General features: G+C 47.2%; 1 protein-coding gene across 2 annotated transcripts in view; it reads right to left on the bottom strand.

Annotated features, from left to right (window-relative positions):
* Positions 1-308: 308 nt before the first annotated feature.
* Positions 309-15,743, bottom strand: part of NR3C1 (nuclear receptor subfamily 3 group C member 1) — a 62,553-nt gene continuing 47,118 nt past the window's right edge. For both annotated transcript variants that reach the window (XM_021541285.2, XM_021541286.2), the window contains exons 6-9: positions 14,074-14,218; positions 8,553-8,683; positions 5,316-5,473; positions 309-4,463 (exon numbers count right to left, since the gene is read on the bottom strand). In XM_021541285.2, coding sequence (XP_021396960.1) covers positions 4,311-4,463; positions 5,316-5,473; positions 8,553-8,683; positions 14,074-14,218 — 587 coding nt within the window. In that variant the 3' untranslated portion in view covers positions 309-4,310. The remainder of the gene's footprint in view (positions 4,464-5,315; positions 5,474-8,552; positions 8,684-14,073; positions 14,219-15,743) is intronic.

Genomic DNA, 15,743 nt, shown 5'->3' with positions numbered 1-15,743 from the left:
CTGCTGATCTACCAAGTCCTTTTTGCTGGGTTCAATTCTGTCTCTGCACAGGACCCACCACCCGTCCCCTGCCCAGCCCACACCTGGGGAGCCCCGAGGCTGTTCAGCACGTTTTAATTCGGGAGGGAGCTTTTATCACATTCTGGGGAGTATCAGACAGTTGGGAACCACCGCAGTGACAAAATACATTTAAAACCATAGAATTCAGGAGGCATTGAGGTTGGAAGGGACCATAAACTCACAGAGTCCCTCCCCTGCCATGTCAGACCCAACCCTCTCCAAGACCACAACAAATAATTCCACAAAAGCATTTTAGAGCCATTTAATGAAAAAAGCAGAATTTTATTATATGGTTTCTGTCCATTATTCAGCATTGCTGTAAATGGCTCACATTTACTGCAACTTCTGTACAGATGTGTGGCTTTGTATTACCAGAACAGCAAATTTAAATGAAAAAATAAATGTTCAACAATTCCACACAAGCTTTTACAGTCCAACATTTCACTGAGTAGGTGAAAACTACAGACTTGTTACTACAGAATTATTCAGCATGAATAAAAAACTACAACTTTTATTTTTAAACAGGAGTCACTGGTTTATTTTTTTTTTAATGCTGTTTAAAATTGCTGTGATAAAAATAATGATTTTTTTTAATAATGCCATACACTGGTATGATATAGGATTTGTCCCCAGTATATATCTTTTTGTTTAATATACAAAATAGAGTAATGACCCATCGCTGCCTCTGCTGTGGGCAGGGGGCTGGAGGTGGGGCGTTCCCACACGCTCCCAGCCTTCCCTCGGACACGAGGCCCCTGGCTGGAGAGGCCCTCGACCTTCACGGGAAATTTGGTTCCTATGAGACATCGAAGGCTCAGCAAGCCTGGCTGGGATCAGGCAGAGCGTGCCCGGCCTGCCAGCAGGGAATGCCAGCCTGGACTGGGTCGGAAGGGACCCTAAAGCTCATCTATCCCCCTGCCACGGGCAGGGACACCTTGCACCAGACCAGGCTGCTCCGAGCCCCATCCAAGCAGGCCTCCAACACTTGCAGGGATATAATAATACAATCTCTATAAAATCTCACTCTAAGTCATGTCCCTGAAGTCCTCCCTCTCTGGAGTTCGGCTGCGGGGCGTTTCCCACAGCCCACGTTCATCCAGGCACTTCCTCCTTTCCTACCTTTTCCTGTGGAAACGGCGAGGTCATTTTTTCGTTTTTCGGCATCGATTGGCACCAGTCCCCAGCCCCCCGCCCCGCGTCCCCCTAAGGCCATTGCGAGTCCTGAGCTGCCCCCGCCGTGCGGGCGGATCCGTGCACTTTGTGATAAGGCACTGAAGGGCCAAGGCCGAGTTCTCCCTGCTTTATCCAGAGTGCAGGGACTCCCCACTGCTACACGGACCACGAAAACAGGACACGGACTTCTCGCTGCTGGCTACAGCGCTACGGAGTCTCACCGGAGAACTGAAACTGAACAGCACGTACAGGACGATTCTTCCGCTACCATCACAGTTTCCTCTGCTTTTTCCTTAAATCCACAGACTACAAATGAATATACAGGCAAAAGACACGAGGGGCAGAGAGCCTCTCCTCCTATTCTCTCACAGGGGGATCACAGAGCCCCAGAATTTGGGTTGGAAGGGATCCTAAAGCTCATCCAGTTCCAACCGCCGACTCCACCACCTGCTGGAGTTCACTGCACTTGCTTCTGCTGGCAAAAAGGACAATTTGGGGTCCCTGCACCCCGACCCGCACACGCCGGCCCCAGGCTCCCACCGAGGGCTCTGGGGATGCAAGTTTAGAAAACATTCTCCAAAGTAAGAGCAGGTTTCCCCGACCCAGGAGCCCCAACCCCACCAGTACAAACTCCTATCTGTATCGCAAACGGGCGCGGGAGGATTCCCAATGACTTGGGCTGGAAGTCGTAATTAAAATCCTGACCTTTACCTATTACAAAATCTACATATTCCTTACAGATCAAAGAAGAGAGTGATTATTTTCTTTTATTAAAGATTCTATTTTACTCCAAAGTACTGAATATAGGATCTTTTTTAATAGGTATAACATTCAAAAAGAGCTTTAAGAAAGGATGAGAATTGAGTTTCCTATTTCAGTTGGAAACCAAGGTCTGCTCAATGTAGAAATGTGCTGTGAACACCCCACGCTCGGTATTTACATATTGCTGGCACCTGGATGTGGATTATTGCCCAATTTCTAAGCTGTTTTTGCTGTGACAGTTTTTGCAGCGGGGGCTGGTTCAGCCGTGCCTCCCGACCATACAGATAGGAGTATCCCCCCCAAAACCAACGGGAATTTTACACAGTGATTCAGTGAACACAACCCAACCCCAGACACACCCACGGAGCACAGGTTTCCCCCTGGAACAGAGCACTTCTTTGGATACCAACACCGACGGCCCCGGTGCTGCCTCCGGCCAAACCACGCGCTTCCACTCAGCTTATCTGTGACCCCTACAAAAAATATAATTACATGTATCATGATAAAGCAATCTGTCATCTAAAAATCATCCTTATTATACACTATACAAGCTATTTTACAATCATTTAATAAATTGCTTTTAAAGCTGCAGTAGCCCTTCCCTTTTTTTCTTGGATCAGCGAATATACCGATTATACATATTTGAAACTATAACTAAATATAAAAATATATTAGGTTTTGTATTTTCGCAGACGATCTTTCTCATTTCTATTACACAAACAATCTGGCCACTTCGAGTAAAAATCAAATTTTAGAGTGGCATAGTAAATATTTCAGTTTTGAGATACAGAAAATTGATAAGGTGCATGTAGAAAAGGCTACTACAGCTTCTAAATGTCGAAAATATCCTCATCGATGGCAACAAGGAGAAATCCACAAGGCCTATGGGAATTTATGGCACGCCAGGAATTCAATGTGAAGGGCTGCAGCCTTACAAAGACAGAAAGTTTGACGGACAACTCTAAGACCACGAACTCGGTAGCGGAGCTCTCCTGCTCCCCAGGAAAGAGGCTGGAGCAGTCAGCGAAGGGTGCAGATGTGGAATTGGGGCTCCAACCAGGCGAGTTCGGAGCTGGGAGATCCAGTCCCAGCTGCTGGACAAGTCCCCGCTGGGAGGATCCTGGAGTCCCACAGGAGAACAGCCCCGGCCACGGGGGCAAAGCGCGTCCCCCCCGTCCGCGGGGTCTCCACAAATACTTGTGTGATGGCAGCTTTACGTGTATAGAAAACCGAGTTTCTCCACACAGAAGTAAACTTTTCTGAAGCTATGCATATTTTCCTGAAAATTTCCTGATGGGCAGTCAGGACTGATCTTCTTGGCATCAATGCAGCCCGTGACTCTTTGCGTTATGGCTGTTGCATCATATGCAAAAATCAGGCTTCTTTTTTTTTTTTTTTTCAATATATAAAATAACCTGCTCATTTACATCCAGTTAGGACTGGGTAAATTTTCTATGAATCTGCATATCCAACACTTTTGCAATGTACCAAAAGGATTTGTTTCATCTGGATCTACTGAAATGAGATTTGAGAGTGTTCTCCCACCCACCCTGGCCCTTAGAAAAAGCCCAATTTTCATGGCCATTTTGCTGGTTGAAAGCATTAGGTTAGAAAAGCCCAACCCAGTTTCACAGGAGTCTACTGGAGTATTTACTGTCTAGAGGTCATTTAGGAAAGCTACGAGCTGCCCCACCTTAAAAAACCAGCTGTACAATAGGCATCTTGAAGTATTACAAAAAAATTATGTAAGAAAAAATGAACAAGCCGAGTTCACGGTATATAAAGTTAAAGGAAATTGCTAAAACCAGACAGTAATAGCTATAAAAGGCACAACTTCCCTTTTCTGATATACACTTGTAAACTTTCTTCAGGTTACATGCATAAACCAAAATACTACCTTAACTTTAAAAAAAAAAAAAAAAATCCAAAACACTTTACTAAAATAAAAAAAAAAAAGCCTAAAAAATTGTCTCCAGCCAACTGCAGCAATTAATTAATCAATTAGCAGAATGTTCGTAACAGCCTCAGAGCTTGTCACTGGTGGTTTGATGCATCCAGGGATGGTGCACGAGGGGAGAGAGAAAATTTCTGCCAAAACCGATTTCTTTTCCTTTCCTTTCTCCCCAATCCTTTCCCAACGCGAGAAATCCGCTGCTTCTCCAGCCTAACTCTTGGCCCTCTGTAAACCACATGTAGTGCATAATTACAAAAGAAACACCTGCGAGGACAAAAGGAACAAGTTCTGTAGGTTTTCTCTTTACAAAACAAAGCTATCGTGTGACGGTTTCTTAAGGCAACCCTTTGTGTTAAGGCAGTCACTTCTGATGAAACAAGAGCTTCTTGATATTTCCATTGGAATATTTTGGTATCTGATTGCTGATGATTTCTGCCAACATTTCTGGGAACTCAATACTCATGGATTTATCCAAAAATGTCTGGAAGCAAAAGCTCAGAAGATTTTCAACCACCTACGAGTGACAAGACAAAGAATTACTTGCACATGAAGATGTTCAGAGAACATTCACCTCCCTCCTCCCCAGCTCCTGCCCACAGGATGGGGCTCAGGCAAGACGTGCACAGGAATCCTCGTTTAGTTTGTTAATTATTGTCCATGGCACTCTGATATGCACCAAACAAACAGACTGAGCAAGGCTTTACAAACTGAGGAGATTCAGCACCAATTCCCACTCCAGCAGATAAATAACACACACATGGATAAGCTAAATGAGACATTTCCAGGTGCTTGGTACAGCAACAAGAAAAAACAGTAATTCTGAGGTCTCAAAGTTACCCTTGTCTTAAAGACTGCTCAGTGCTACATGTGTAATTAGAATTAAACTGCCAAAGGAGACGGTCTGAATTGGAAATTCCTTCAAAATTAGATCACTGCTAACACCACACATAGTGCTGAGGCATTGTTTTCATGGAATGACAAACTATTCCATAAACTCTTTATTTCTTGGGCTCTGATATAAGACTGCTTTTAAATGTCACTGTTCTGCTTCTACTGCAAAGTCAGTTATAGTTCCTGAGCTTCTCCTTTTTAAAGCAACGTAATTTTAAAAAACTGGAGAGGCTGGAAATGAGATTAATTATACAGTTAATTGCTGTGGACTGCACTGCAGAGGCAGCCTGAGAGGACCACGTTTAAGGCTGTCAATTTGCCTTCCGTGAGACAGCAGAGGAGCACGACCTCCTCCTCCTCCTCCTCTTCCTCCTCCCTGCTATCTGTCCCTTTAAATACAGAGCTGGAGGAGCTCGCTGTGCCCGCCCCAAACGCATTTCTCTGGAAGGCCTGCAGCATTCCTGTCAGGACTTACATCATGCATAGAGTCCAGCAGTTTCGTCAGTTGGTAAAATCGCTGCCAGTTCTGGCTGGAGTTCCCTTCCCTCTTGACGATGGCCTTGCCCAGCTCCTTGATGTACGTCATGCGGATCTCCTCGAACAGGGACTGGCTCTTCAGGCCCTCCTTGGGAACTGCAACATGCACACCAAGCTTTAAAGCACTGCCACACTGAACTCTGACACGGCTGAAGTTCTCTGACAGCAGTTACACAGAGAGGGGATCTCCATCAGGAGCTTCAGTGACAGGACAAGGAGCAAGAGGGGAAATTTTCGTTAAAACAGGGAATTCTTCCCCGTGAGGGTGGGCAGGCCCTGGCACAGGTGCCTAGAGCAGCTGTGGCTCCCCCTGAATCCCTGGAAGTGCCCAAGGCCAGGTTGGAATAAGATGAGCTTTAAGGTCCCTTCCAACCCAAACCATTCTGTAATTCTGTGAAAATGAGCAAAAGGAAAAGGACTGACTGAAATGACAGCAGGAGAGAGCAGAACTGGACAGTGACCAGCTGAATACAAGGCAGAGGCTTGCTGCAAAATAAAAAAAAAAAAAACTCCAAAGGTATTCCACTAAAAAATAGTGGGAAGGGAACTGGACCATGGAGGCAACAACATCAAGCTCTGAAAGCACCTTATAGATATTCTCAGGTCAGTCAGAGAGAAAAGGAGAAAGATTTCTACCAAGCTAAGCCTAGAAAAAAGTCCATGAGGAATGTAAACTATCTATTATCTCTTTCTATTCATATTGTTTATAGACATGTTCTACCACTGTGCACTATTCATAGTGCACCAACAGTATGAGATGTTTTTACTTTAAAACCAATAAAATTAGTCTTCACAATGTTCTCTATAAAAGAGAGATGTACTTTAAATAAACATTCATTCTTTACCTTCTGAACATAAAGTTCATTCTGAACATAAAGTCATTCCCATCCCTACCTCAACAACAAGACACCTTGATGGAGAAGCACCAGGGCTGGAGCTCCTGTGCTCTCCAGCCCTGGGGAAATGTGACATTAGGAAGGTTCCTGAAGAATTCCATGTGCCCAGGGAACAGCAAGGGCAGGATCACAGGATGGCTTGGCTTGGAAAGGATCTCGAAAGATCATCTGGTTCTGAGCCTCCTGACATGGATCAGGTAACGGGCCCAGGCAAGGCAGTGAGAGACTGGACAACAACAGACTGCACTGGCCATGGGGAGTCTGGGCAGGGACACAGCTTGTGTGGGACAGGGCTGGGACACCGAGACAGGGCTGGGCAGAGGAGCTGGGACAGAAACCCAGGGCCTGGGGATTCAAATCCAGGTCCCTGTGCCCGTCTCCTCCTATGGGGATGGTCCCTCCACAGGCCAAGGACCAACCTGGAAAAACAGAGCACGTGGACGCCAGAGGTCCTTAAGGTGCTTCCTTTTGAGGCCTCTGATCACCTCGGGGAAGTGAAAGAGTTGAAGACAGAGAAGAGAAAGAGCTGAGACAGAGGTGACTGAAAGCACCTTTCAGACAGGAGGACAGAGACCATAGAGCACGTTCTCTTCCTTAGGAAATCCAACCTTCCCTGCACTGTCAGCACCTGAGAGATTCTGGAATGAAGTCTTTTGTCTGTCTTGCCTACACAGGAGATGAAACCTGTCAACTGTTTCAGTATTTCACATGGAGAAGGTCTCTGAGCTATGTCTGTGTGTGAGCTGCAAGTCTAGACCTGTGTGAGATTCCTGTTTTACTCCTCCTCCTCTTCTCTTGGAAAACTTAACACAGGAACACAATAAACAAATTCAAACTGTCACGTCGTGGATTAAAGAGCTGTAGAAATCTCAGCTCTTCAATTGCAGAAGTTCCCTGATGTAGCACTCACACAATGTAAGTACTCAGCAAAAGGAGGATCAATTGTCTCCCTCTGGAAATGGAGTGGAGAGGTCTCTCTGGGCAGTGCCAGCCCCGCTGCTGGAGGGGCTGAGTCCTGCCACTGCTGCCTCCTCACCACCTCTGCCATGGAAATTTCTCCGTGGAAATTTCCAGCTCCTGTGAGGAAAGTTGGCCTACACCACACCCGAAACACTTGAGGAATTTTTGGGAGAGATTTGAGAATCAAACAGGAACTGTTTGAAATCTGCAGCTTCAGGGAAGTTTTAAGTTCCTACAAAGCCCACGGCCGTGAGAGGCTGAAAGTTTCATCTGAAAAGAGCCCTTGTCCCAGTTCTGGGCTTGGCAGCGAGGCAGGGCTGGGCACTGCCAGGCTGGTGGGGCACTGGCCATGGCACCCCCACACCCATCAGCCATCACCCTGGCATGGGAGCAGTGCTGGCATTCCCAGCCCTCCTGCTCCTATCCGGAAACAGCCCAAGGTGAACAAATTCTCATTCTGTATAAGCATCAATGCCGTTATTCACTGGAAACATTAAAGATAAGGAATGTTTACACCTGCAGTGTAATAAAGTTAATAATATTTACTTTTCATCACATTTCAGGTCCTCTCCAAGCCCAGGCACCTGATGAGGACGATGCACAAGTACTGAAGTCTGTTAACAAATTTTCACTTGCTCTGCTGCTACCTTTCAAACACGTTGGCACCTCTGTCACTGCTCTGAAGCAAACCCCTCGTGCCAGGCAGGAGCAGGAACACGCCAGTCCCTGCCTGAGGCAGCTCCCTCGGGATCCTGTGAGCCTGGGATGGGAGGGGATGGGATTTCCCAGGACAGAGGCTGTGCTGGAGTGAAGTGCCCGGCTCACACCCAGCCCAGCACACTCACACACACCCCAGCACGCTCACACCCACCCCAGCACGCTCACACCCACCCCAGCACACTCACACACACTCACACACTCTTTCTCTCCCTCTCATTGCTCTCTGAGTCCCTGGATTGCAGCTAAGCCTGGGCTGAGCTCAGACCCTCAAGAAGCTCCAGCCCCATGGAGCAGGGGAGAACAAAGTCACTGGCTGCCAGTGATACCAACAGAGGGGAAAATCAACACTGTAAAAGGTATTTACACATCATCACTTATTTTAGGTTCGTTTATTTCTATATATTCTAAAAGGACCATTTTTGACACTGCACTTTGAACTTTCATGCAGTGCACACAGAATTTACTAAGCTGTGACTTGTTTACCTAAAGATAAAAACCAGCATGTAGCATATTGTATAAATCTGTCCCACAATATCTATTGCAAATCCACCCCATACTTCTGTAGAAGTAAAAAGCTTGGTATTGAGCTGGTCACTTACTCGTAGAGAGGAGAAGCAACGTCTTCATGCAGAGATATTCCTCATAGGAGACTTGGAGCCGGGACAGCTCTCGGGCCACCATGAGCATGTGTTTGCATTGTTCATACATACATGGGAGATTCATCCTCTGCCTGGGGAGCAAAAGCACAGGGATCAGTGCAATGCCTGGCTAGCTGCACGCTCTGGGTGTGTTTTTGCACGCTGCACATGAGGAGCTGCACGTGAGCCATGGCACAGCAAAGGAGGCTCCACTTCCCAGGGCGCCCCTGAGGCTGCCTTGGTGGCACAGGTAAACTGAGGTGGCACAGGTAAACTGAGGTGGCACAGGCAAACCCCCCCTGAGGGCAGAGGAGCCCTGTGCCACCCTGAGTGCCAGTGCCTGCACAAAGGGAGCCTGTCTGCACCCAGGACTCAGCAGCAAGCTCTGCTCTAGCAGCCCCAGCACCAACAGAGATCGAGTTCAGTCCAAGTTCCTCCAGCCTGGTGGTTCCTCTCATCTTCCCAGGGAAACACCATGGAGTGCCACACTACAGCTGGGATTTCTCTAATTCTTTCAGTACCTTTGAGAAGTGCACCTAATTTATATATTTAGGAGTATCTTCCTGTGACTTCTCAGTTTTCAAAGTGACTTTATACTTGTGCCTGTCTATGTTCCTGAAGCAATGACCAGCACTGCAATTAAACTTCATAATCTTTGTACTGTAATAAACTTGTTTCTAACCATAAATGGAAAGTCATGTTGACAAGCAAAGGCAAATCTTGGAATCAGAATAACAAACATAATGGTTTTTATATTTTTTTCCTATTTCAATGAAGCCTTGCATCAAGACAGGAACTGCTTTTATCTAATGCCTTATCTGAGGCAGCAATCTTGCTTATCTGTGCTCTTACAGATGGTTACTGTGAATATTGCAGAATTAGTTTTGAGTGGGAAATGAAGAACAGACTAATTCTGAAGTAAGACAGATTTATGATTTTCCATGGGTTTTCTTTCTAGAGAGAAAGACAAGCAAAACAACTCTATGCAATGAGTACACAATCTCTCTGCAGTGATACCAGCACTTCATTTTTTATTAATAACGTGTCACCTTTCCTTGGTACCACCTATCCAGCATTATAATCTACACAGAGACAAAATGGGATCCCTGTGGCAGCTACGAGTAAGATTTGGTTATGAAACAACAATTCCTCCAAAGCTGATCACTTTGCCATTCTCCCTGCCTCAGCCCTTAAGGAGGATTACACAATTTTCTCTCACTATCACCCTGGGAAACCCTGAGTGGAAACCGGGAACATCCCCTTCTCAAGGTGCAAAAACCAGGGGGGATTCTGATAGCTTTTGGAAGGCAGAGACACAAACTACTGAAACTGTATTAAAGCAGAGCAAGCACAGGTGCAAAACCCCAGCATTTCCAAAGGACAATTCCTTCCACATGGCCCTGGGGCGTGTGTGGCACTGGCCGTGTGTGGCACTGCCCCACAGCTGCAGCTCCAGCTGTGACACTCCCAGCAGCCCAGCCCAGCCCAGCTCAGCTTCACTCAGGATTCCACCACAAGGAGCACCAAGTGCACACGAGGTGATGCTGCATGGGACAGGAGTAGGGGCTGTGGCACGTTTCTCAGGGCACTTGGCACAAAACCAGCTCTTGGCCAGGTGGCAAACACTGTCCCTGCCCCTCTGGGCTGTACCAAAGAGCAGCTCACGTATTTCAAATTGAGTAATTTAAACCCATTCTCTGCCAGGGCTCAGCAGTCCTCTTCATGTAAAACTGTGCCCATTTCTGGGCAGAAGGTTAAAATAAACATTAGGAAAGGGGTCAGCCAGTTTGTTTGTGCCTGCTGGGAATGCAGCCCCGTCCAGGAGGCTGAGGATGCAGACACAGGTTTTGGGCAGGGCCAAGGCTCCACCAGCTGCAGTTCCTGGGGCAGGGGAGCAGCCACGGCGCCGTGCTCAGCCAGGCCCTGCCCCGTGCCCGCTGCCAGAGCACAGGGAGGCTGATTCACCAGCCTGTGCCAGCTCCCAGCGCTGGCACAGCTCTGGGAACAGCTCCGGCCAGGCCCGTCCCGGCCAGGGCACATCAGATGATCTCAGCTGGCACGGGGAGCTGGCCTGGGGACACAGAGGGGACAAGGGCAGGGCTCAGGGCTCTGCCTGCTCGGGATGGAGCTGCCCTCCCTGCACGGGGCATTCAGCAGTGCCACGGCTCCTCTCACCCCGCACAAAGCAGGGGAGCCCTCCACGGGGTGCTGCACCCAGCTCCTGGCACAGACACAGCGCCCGGGGAGGGCAGCACACACGTGCCCTTCCTGCCGCCCTGGCATCAGCAGGCTGCTCCAGCTGAGCCCTCCTTGGGCCCTCACACCCACCCTGGGCCCCAGCGCAGGCCTGGCAGGGCGTGGGGCATTGGGATGGGCATGGGGATGGGCACAGGGATGGGCACGGGGATGGGCACGGGGATGGGCACGGGGATGGGCACGGGGATGGGCACGGGGATGGGGATGGACATGGACATGGGGATGGACATGGGGATGGACATGGGCACGGGGATGGGCACGGGGATGGGCATGGGCATTGGGATGGGCATGGGGACAGGGATATACATGGGGATGGGCATTGAGATAAACATGGGGATGGGCACGGGGACTGGCACAGGGATGGACAGGGAATGGACATGGGGATGCACACGGGGATGGGTACAGGGATGGACACTGGGATGGGCACAGGGATGCATAGGGAGATGGACATGGGGACAGGCACAGTAATAGGCACAAGGATGGCCATGAAGATGGGCACAGCAGTGGTCCAGGGATGGGTACAGCACTGGGCACAGCAGTGGACATGGGGATGGGCATGCTGGCGAGGGAAGCACAGCAGGGCTTCTGCACTGCTCCGAGTTACCCAGCTCAGCAGAGCTGCACAGCACCAAAGCCCAGCAAACAAGATGCTGCTCTTCTGAAAACCAGATGGCACCGACTCCACACAAGGAGTCACAAAAAATGCTGGGGGAAAAATCCGGGGAAAAAGGGAACTGACAAAGCCTGGCTCACAGAACTGGCCTCACTGCTTGTTTTGCTGCTCAGAGCCAGCAGCACAGCCACCCTGCACAGCACACGAGCTCAGCAGCACCAACGCGGGACCTCGCTCCCCCAGCAGCGACGAGCACGGAACCAGAAACAGAATCCTGGGGCCCAGCACTTCCAGGAACTCCTGTCTCCAGCTGGACAGCAATTAAATGGCATCTGCCACTCGAAGAACACCACTGTGCACTGTCACTGTGCTCACTGTAATTTTGGGCACCCTGTGACATACCCAGAGGACGAAAGCTGAGACAGAACCAGTGCCAGTTCCAGCAGGGCATGTTTTCAATCACAAACTGGGGAAACAGTTATACAATACTGCAAAATCACAGGTTTAAACCCTTTCCAAGTACTAAATAATGGCCTAAAGCCTAAGATTTATTCAGCTGCCAAACTTTTCAACAGCTCGAATCAAGTTTCATGTGGATGTGTATGAAAACACATATAATATATATAAAATTGCCAGCTAGGATAGACATACCTCCATAAAAAATAAATAAATTACAGGAGTACAGACATAAAATATTCAGTAAGTATTAAATTTTTTAGGAGAAGACTGAGCAAATGACTAATATGCCAGTTTAAACCATAAGAAGAGAATTTAATCCTCTTTCCTACCACAGACTGTGAGCTACTGGATGCTGCTACTCCATGTAAGCAGCAGTAAATACACAGGAACACACTGGACAGGGCTGGCACAAGGATAAATGCATGAAGGACTGATGCTGCTCAGATGCTTGGGCAGAAACACGAGGCTAAAGAAAGTCTAATTAATCCCATAAAGAAATCAATCAATGACTGCAGCCATGTCCAACTGAACCTCTGAGTCTGGAGAGATGGAGTTTCCCTCTGTGAAGCTGAAGACACTGAACTGCACTCAGCATGAGGGGAAGTCCTGAACGCTCACAGGCAGAGTAAGTGGTTTGTAAAGCCCGTGTAAAACGAAGCAGGAGCAGCTGCCCCTCCCTGCAGCTGCAGTGGCCCTGCCCCAGGAGCTCAGCACCACTGCAGCCCCAGCTCAGCTCCCCACGAGGGCACAGCTGATCACCCGCACCCAAGGGTGCTCATTTTCCTCCACCGGGGCTCTCCCGTCTCCCTTGGTGTCTGTCAGCCTCCACCCCGAGGTGGCTCTGTTTTATTGAGGGATGGGACATAAAAAGTTACGAGCAGAGAGTTTTATGGAGAACCTGTAGCTCACTGGAAGGAGCTGCAGTGCTCTCAGTCAGCTCAGGGTTTTATTGAAAACAAATGTCACTCTGATCTACGATTCACCAAAGTGTATCTGGAAGGAATTTGGGAATTACTCTTTGCTGTAACAGCATTACTCTTTCATTTCTGGGGGTTTTCAAGAGTTCCAACACCTAGCAGAGAAGCTCTGTGTTTTTGACCCACTGATAAAACAGCAGGAGATCTCTGACTTACAGCAAATTAGATGCTATTACACCTAGTGACAACACCAATTATTTCAATTCCACCACATAGAAACTATTCTGCTCCAGGGACACATTCTTAGCACTTTAATAAACACAAGGACACAGATGGGCCCTCACCTGCCATCTCCTCCTCAGCCTTTTAAAAAAAAATATTATTATGAGGCAATGATTACAGTTTATAAAAGCCTGGATAAATATTTACAATGAAAAAAAAACAAGCAAGGGAATAAATAAACATGAACTATAAATCGCTGATCCCACAGAAAATGTACCAATTACTGTATTTTTTTAAGACACAGAAAATATTTGGGAGATCTGATTTTGAAGTGAAATAGGACCAAAAATATTAAACTGTGCCAAAACAGGCTAAAAGTATTGCCTCCATATCAAAACCAGAAAAGAGACACACGAATAAGATCCAATCATCTCAATAATCTCAAATTCCCTCTTCTACAACACAGAAATACTGCGCAACACAAAGCTGGAACAATACAAGGAAAACTACGTGTGGTGCAAGAAAATATATATTCAAACATTCCACCAAATTCAACTCTGCTCAAAAGCTGAAAACGAAGTTCAAATATACATCAGGCAGGCTGCTCCATCTTTAACCTTGTCTTTTCAGCCCTAATTTCATCAGAGCAGACAGAAATGTTTCACTCTGGCAAACTCCTAGGGCCATATTGCCACTTTGATACACTAAACAGACAGAACATTATGCAATTTGCCAAACTTTTCTCTCCACCCCAGGCATATTTTTAGCTGTGACTGTGTTGGCTCTGATAAAATGAATGATTCTAGTGAATGGTGCAGGAACAGTCACAATATGGAATGTTAAAGCACAAACACCTCCCACAAAAACTCCTGGATATAAATACACTTAATATCTCAATTACCTTCCCTTTGACTCAGTGGAAATCGCTGAGCAAGGGAGAGCAGTGGGGAAGCAGAGGGGCTGTGGAGGGTTCAGCAGCCCCGGATCCAGCCCAGCCCTGGCAGCCCCTACTCACTCGTTAATGATCAGGTCTGGAGCAAAGCACAGCAGGTTGCCGTTGGACTGCTTGTAGGATCTCCAGCCTAGAGCAAAAGCCATCAGGAACATCCAGGAGTACTGCAGAAGGGTCATTTGGTCATCCAGGTGCAGATTTCGGAAACCTGGAGAAGCAAAAGTTACAGGGGGATGGTGTCAGTTGCACAAAAGCAACAAAAAAGTTGCACGGCTTGGAAAAGGAGCAGGGTTATGAGCAGCACAACTGCTGTGTTAGCAGTGCACAGGTACTACAGGGAGTAAAAGAGATGTAATATTAAAAAAAATCACAGTAGATATGTGTGTGGTTATCTGTAACTGATGGTCAGTCAGATACATCACAAAAGGCAACAATTATAGTTCACATACACTGTAATTCACTGGGCTGCCTTCCAAAAATAACAGGGTTAGCTCCTTTTCATGAGAGCAGTCTGCTAGACAATAAATGGTTTAATATCAAATGTTGCTCTTATCCAACAACAATTGCACACTGAACCCACAAAATAAATACTGCACTAGTTACCAGCATGAACTGCTTCTAATCTCTCATGCAGCATGAACAGAGCCAACTGAACAGGGAGGAAATGAGTAAAACCTGACAACTGGTCCCTCAAAGAGTCTGAAAATGCTACCAGCTTTGGATTTGCAGCACCAGCTCATATCAGATCCAGCCTACACTTACCAAGAAACCATCGTGCCATACGGAGCATTATTAGAGCCTGAATACAAGCTGATTTTATCTATTTTTATTAAGCATCTGACATCTAAAGAGCTCATAACATCTAAAAGCTGCTTCCTGAAGCTGTGCCAGCAGACAGAGCCAGTGGATGAACGTGCAACAAACTTGGTGGGTCCAAACACAGCCCCTGGCTTTGGAGCCACCCACAATGAGCAGCTTCTGCCTCTAAATTACAAAGAAGGGGTTTCAAAGTGATTTCAGTCTTTCTGGGTCAAACCTTGAAATCTGTGCTCAAACTCTTCCCAGGAAAAGGTTATTCTGAAATCCCAGCTAAAGGGTTTGGCAAGGAATGCTGGCGTGCTGTCAGCAGGGCTGATGGGCTACAACAGGAGCAGGATATACAAATTAAACACTCATGAGGAACCACCTCAGCAAACAAAAGAAAGGAGATAAAAATGATAAGAATAGTTGCTATTAATGTAGCTATTAAAGAGAAGATTGGCATTTTCATTGAGAGCATAAGCTCTAACCTAAAGGGTTTGGCTAATTACAAACATCTCTGCTGAGCAGAGATGATGAACAGAGAAGTGTTTTAGAAAATGGAATCTAAATCTGGATCTGGGAACACCAGATGGTCTCCCAAAAACCTGTCCCAGAAGGAAGTCTGTGCATGTGAGCCTCTCCTCAAGCAGACTGAGCTAATTCAGCACAAGTGCCCAGTGCAAAGAGCCCTGACACAGAATGCCAGAATCACTGAGGTTGGAAAAATCCCCCAAGATCACTGAGGCCACTGGTCCAACCTGCCCCACCTTGCCCACCAGACCCCACACAAACCTCTCCTGTCACATCTCTGCTGGACACAGATGCATTTGAGTTTTCCAGCCTTTCTTTCCCACTGTTAATTTACTTCCCCTGCTCAAAGAGACACAGTTATGACTCATAAATCTCATTATCAGGCTTTTTTCTTTTTTTTT

Source organism: Lonchura striata, chromosome 15, assembly GCF_046129695.1.
Source record: "Lonchura striata isolate bLonStr1 chromosome 15, bLonStr1.mat, whole genome shotgun sequence".
NCBI classification, from domain to species: Eukaryota; Metazoa; Chordata; class Aves; order Passeriformes; family Estrildidae; genus Lonchura; species Lonchura striata.
The sequence above is the reverse complement of the archived record's forward strand: the minus strand, read 5'-3'. Positions and strand labels throughout refer to the sequence as shown.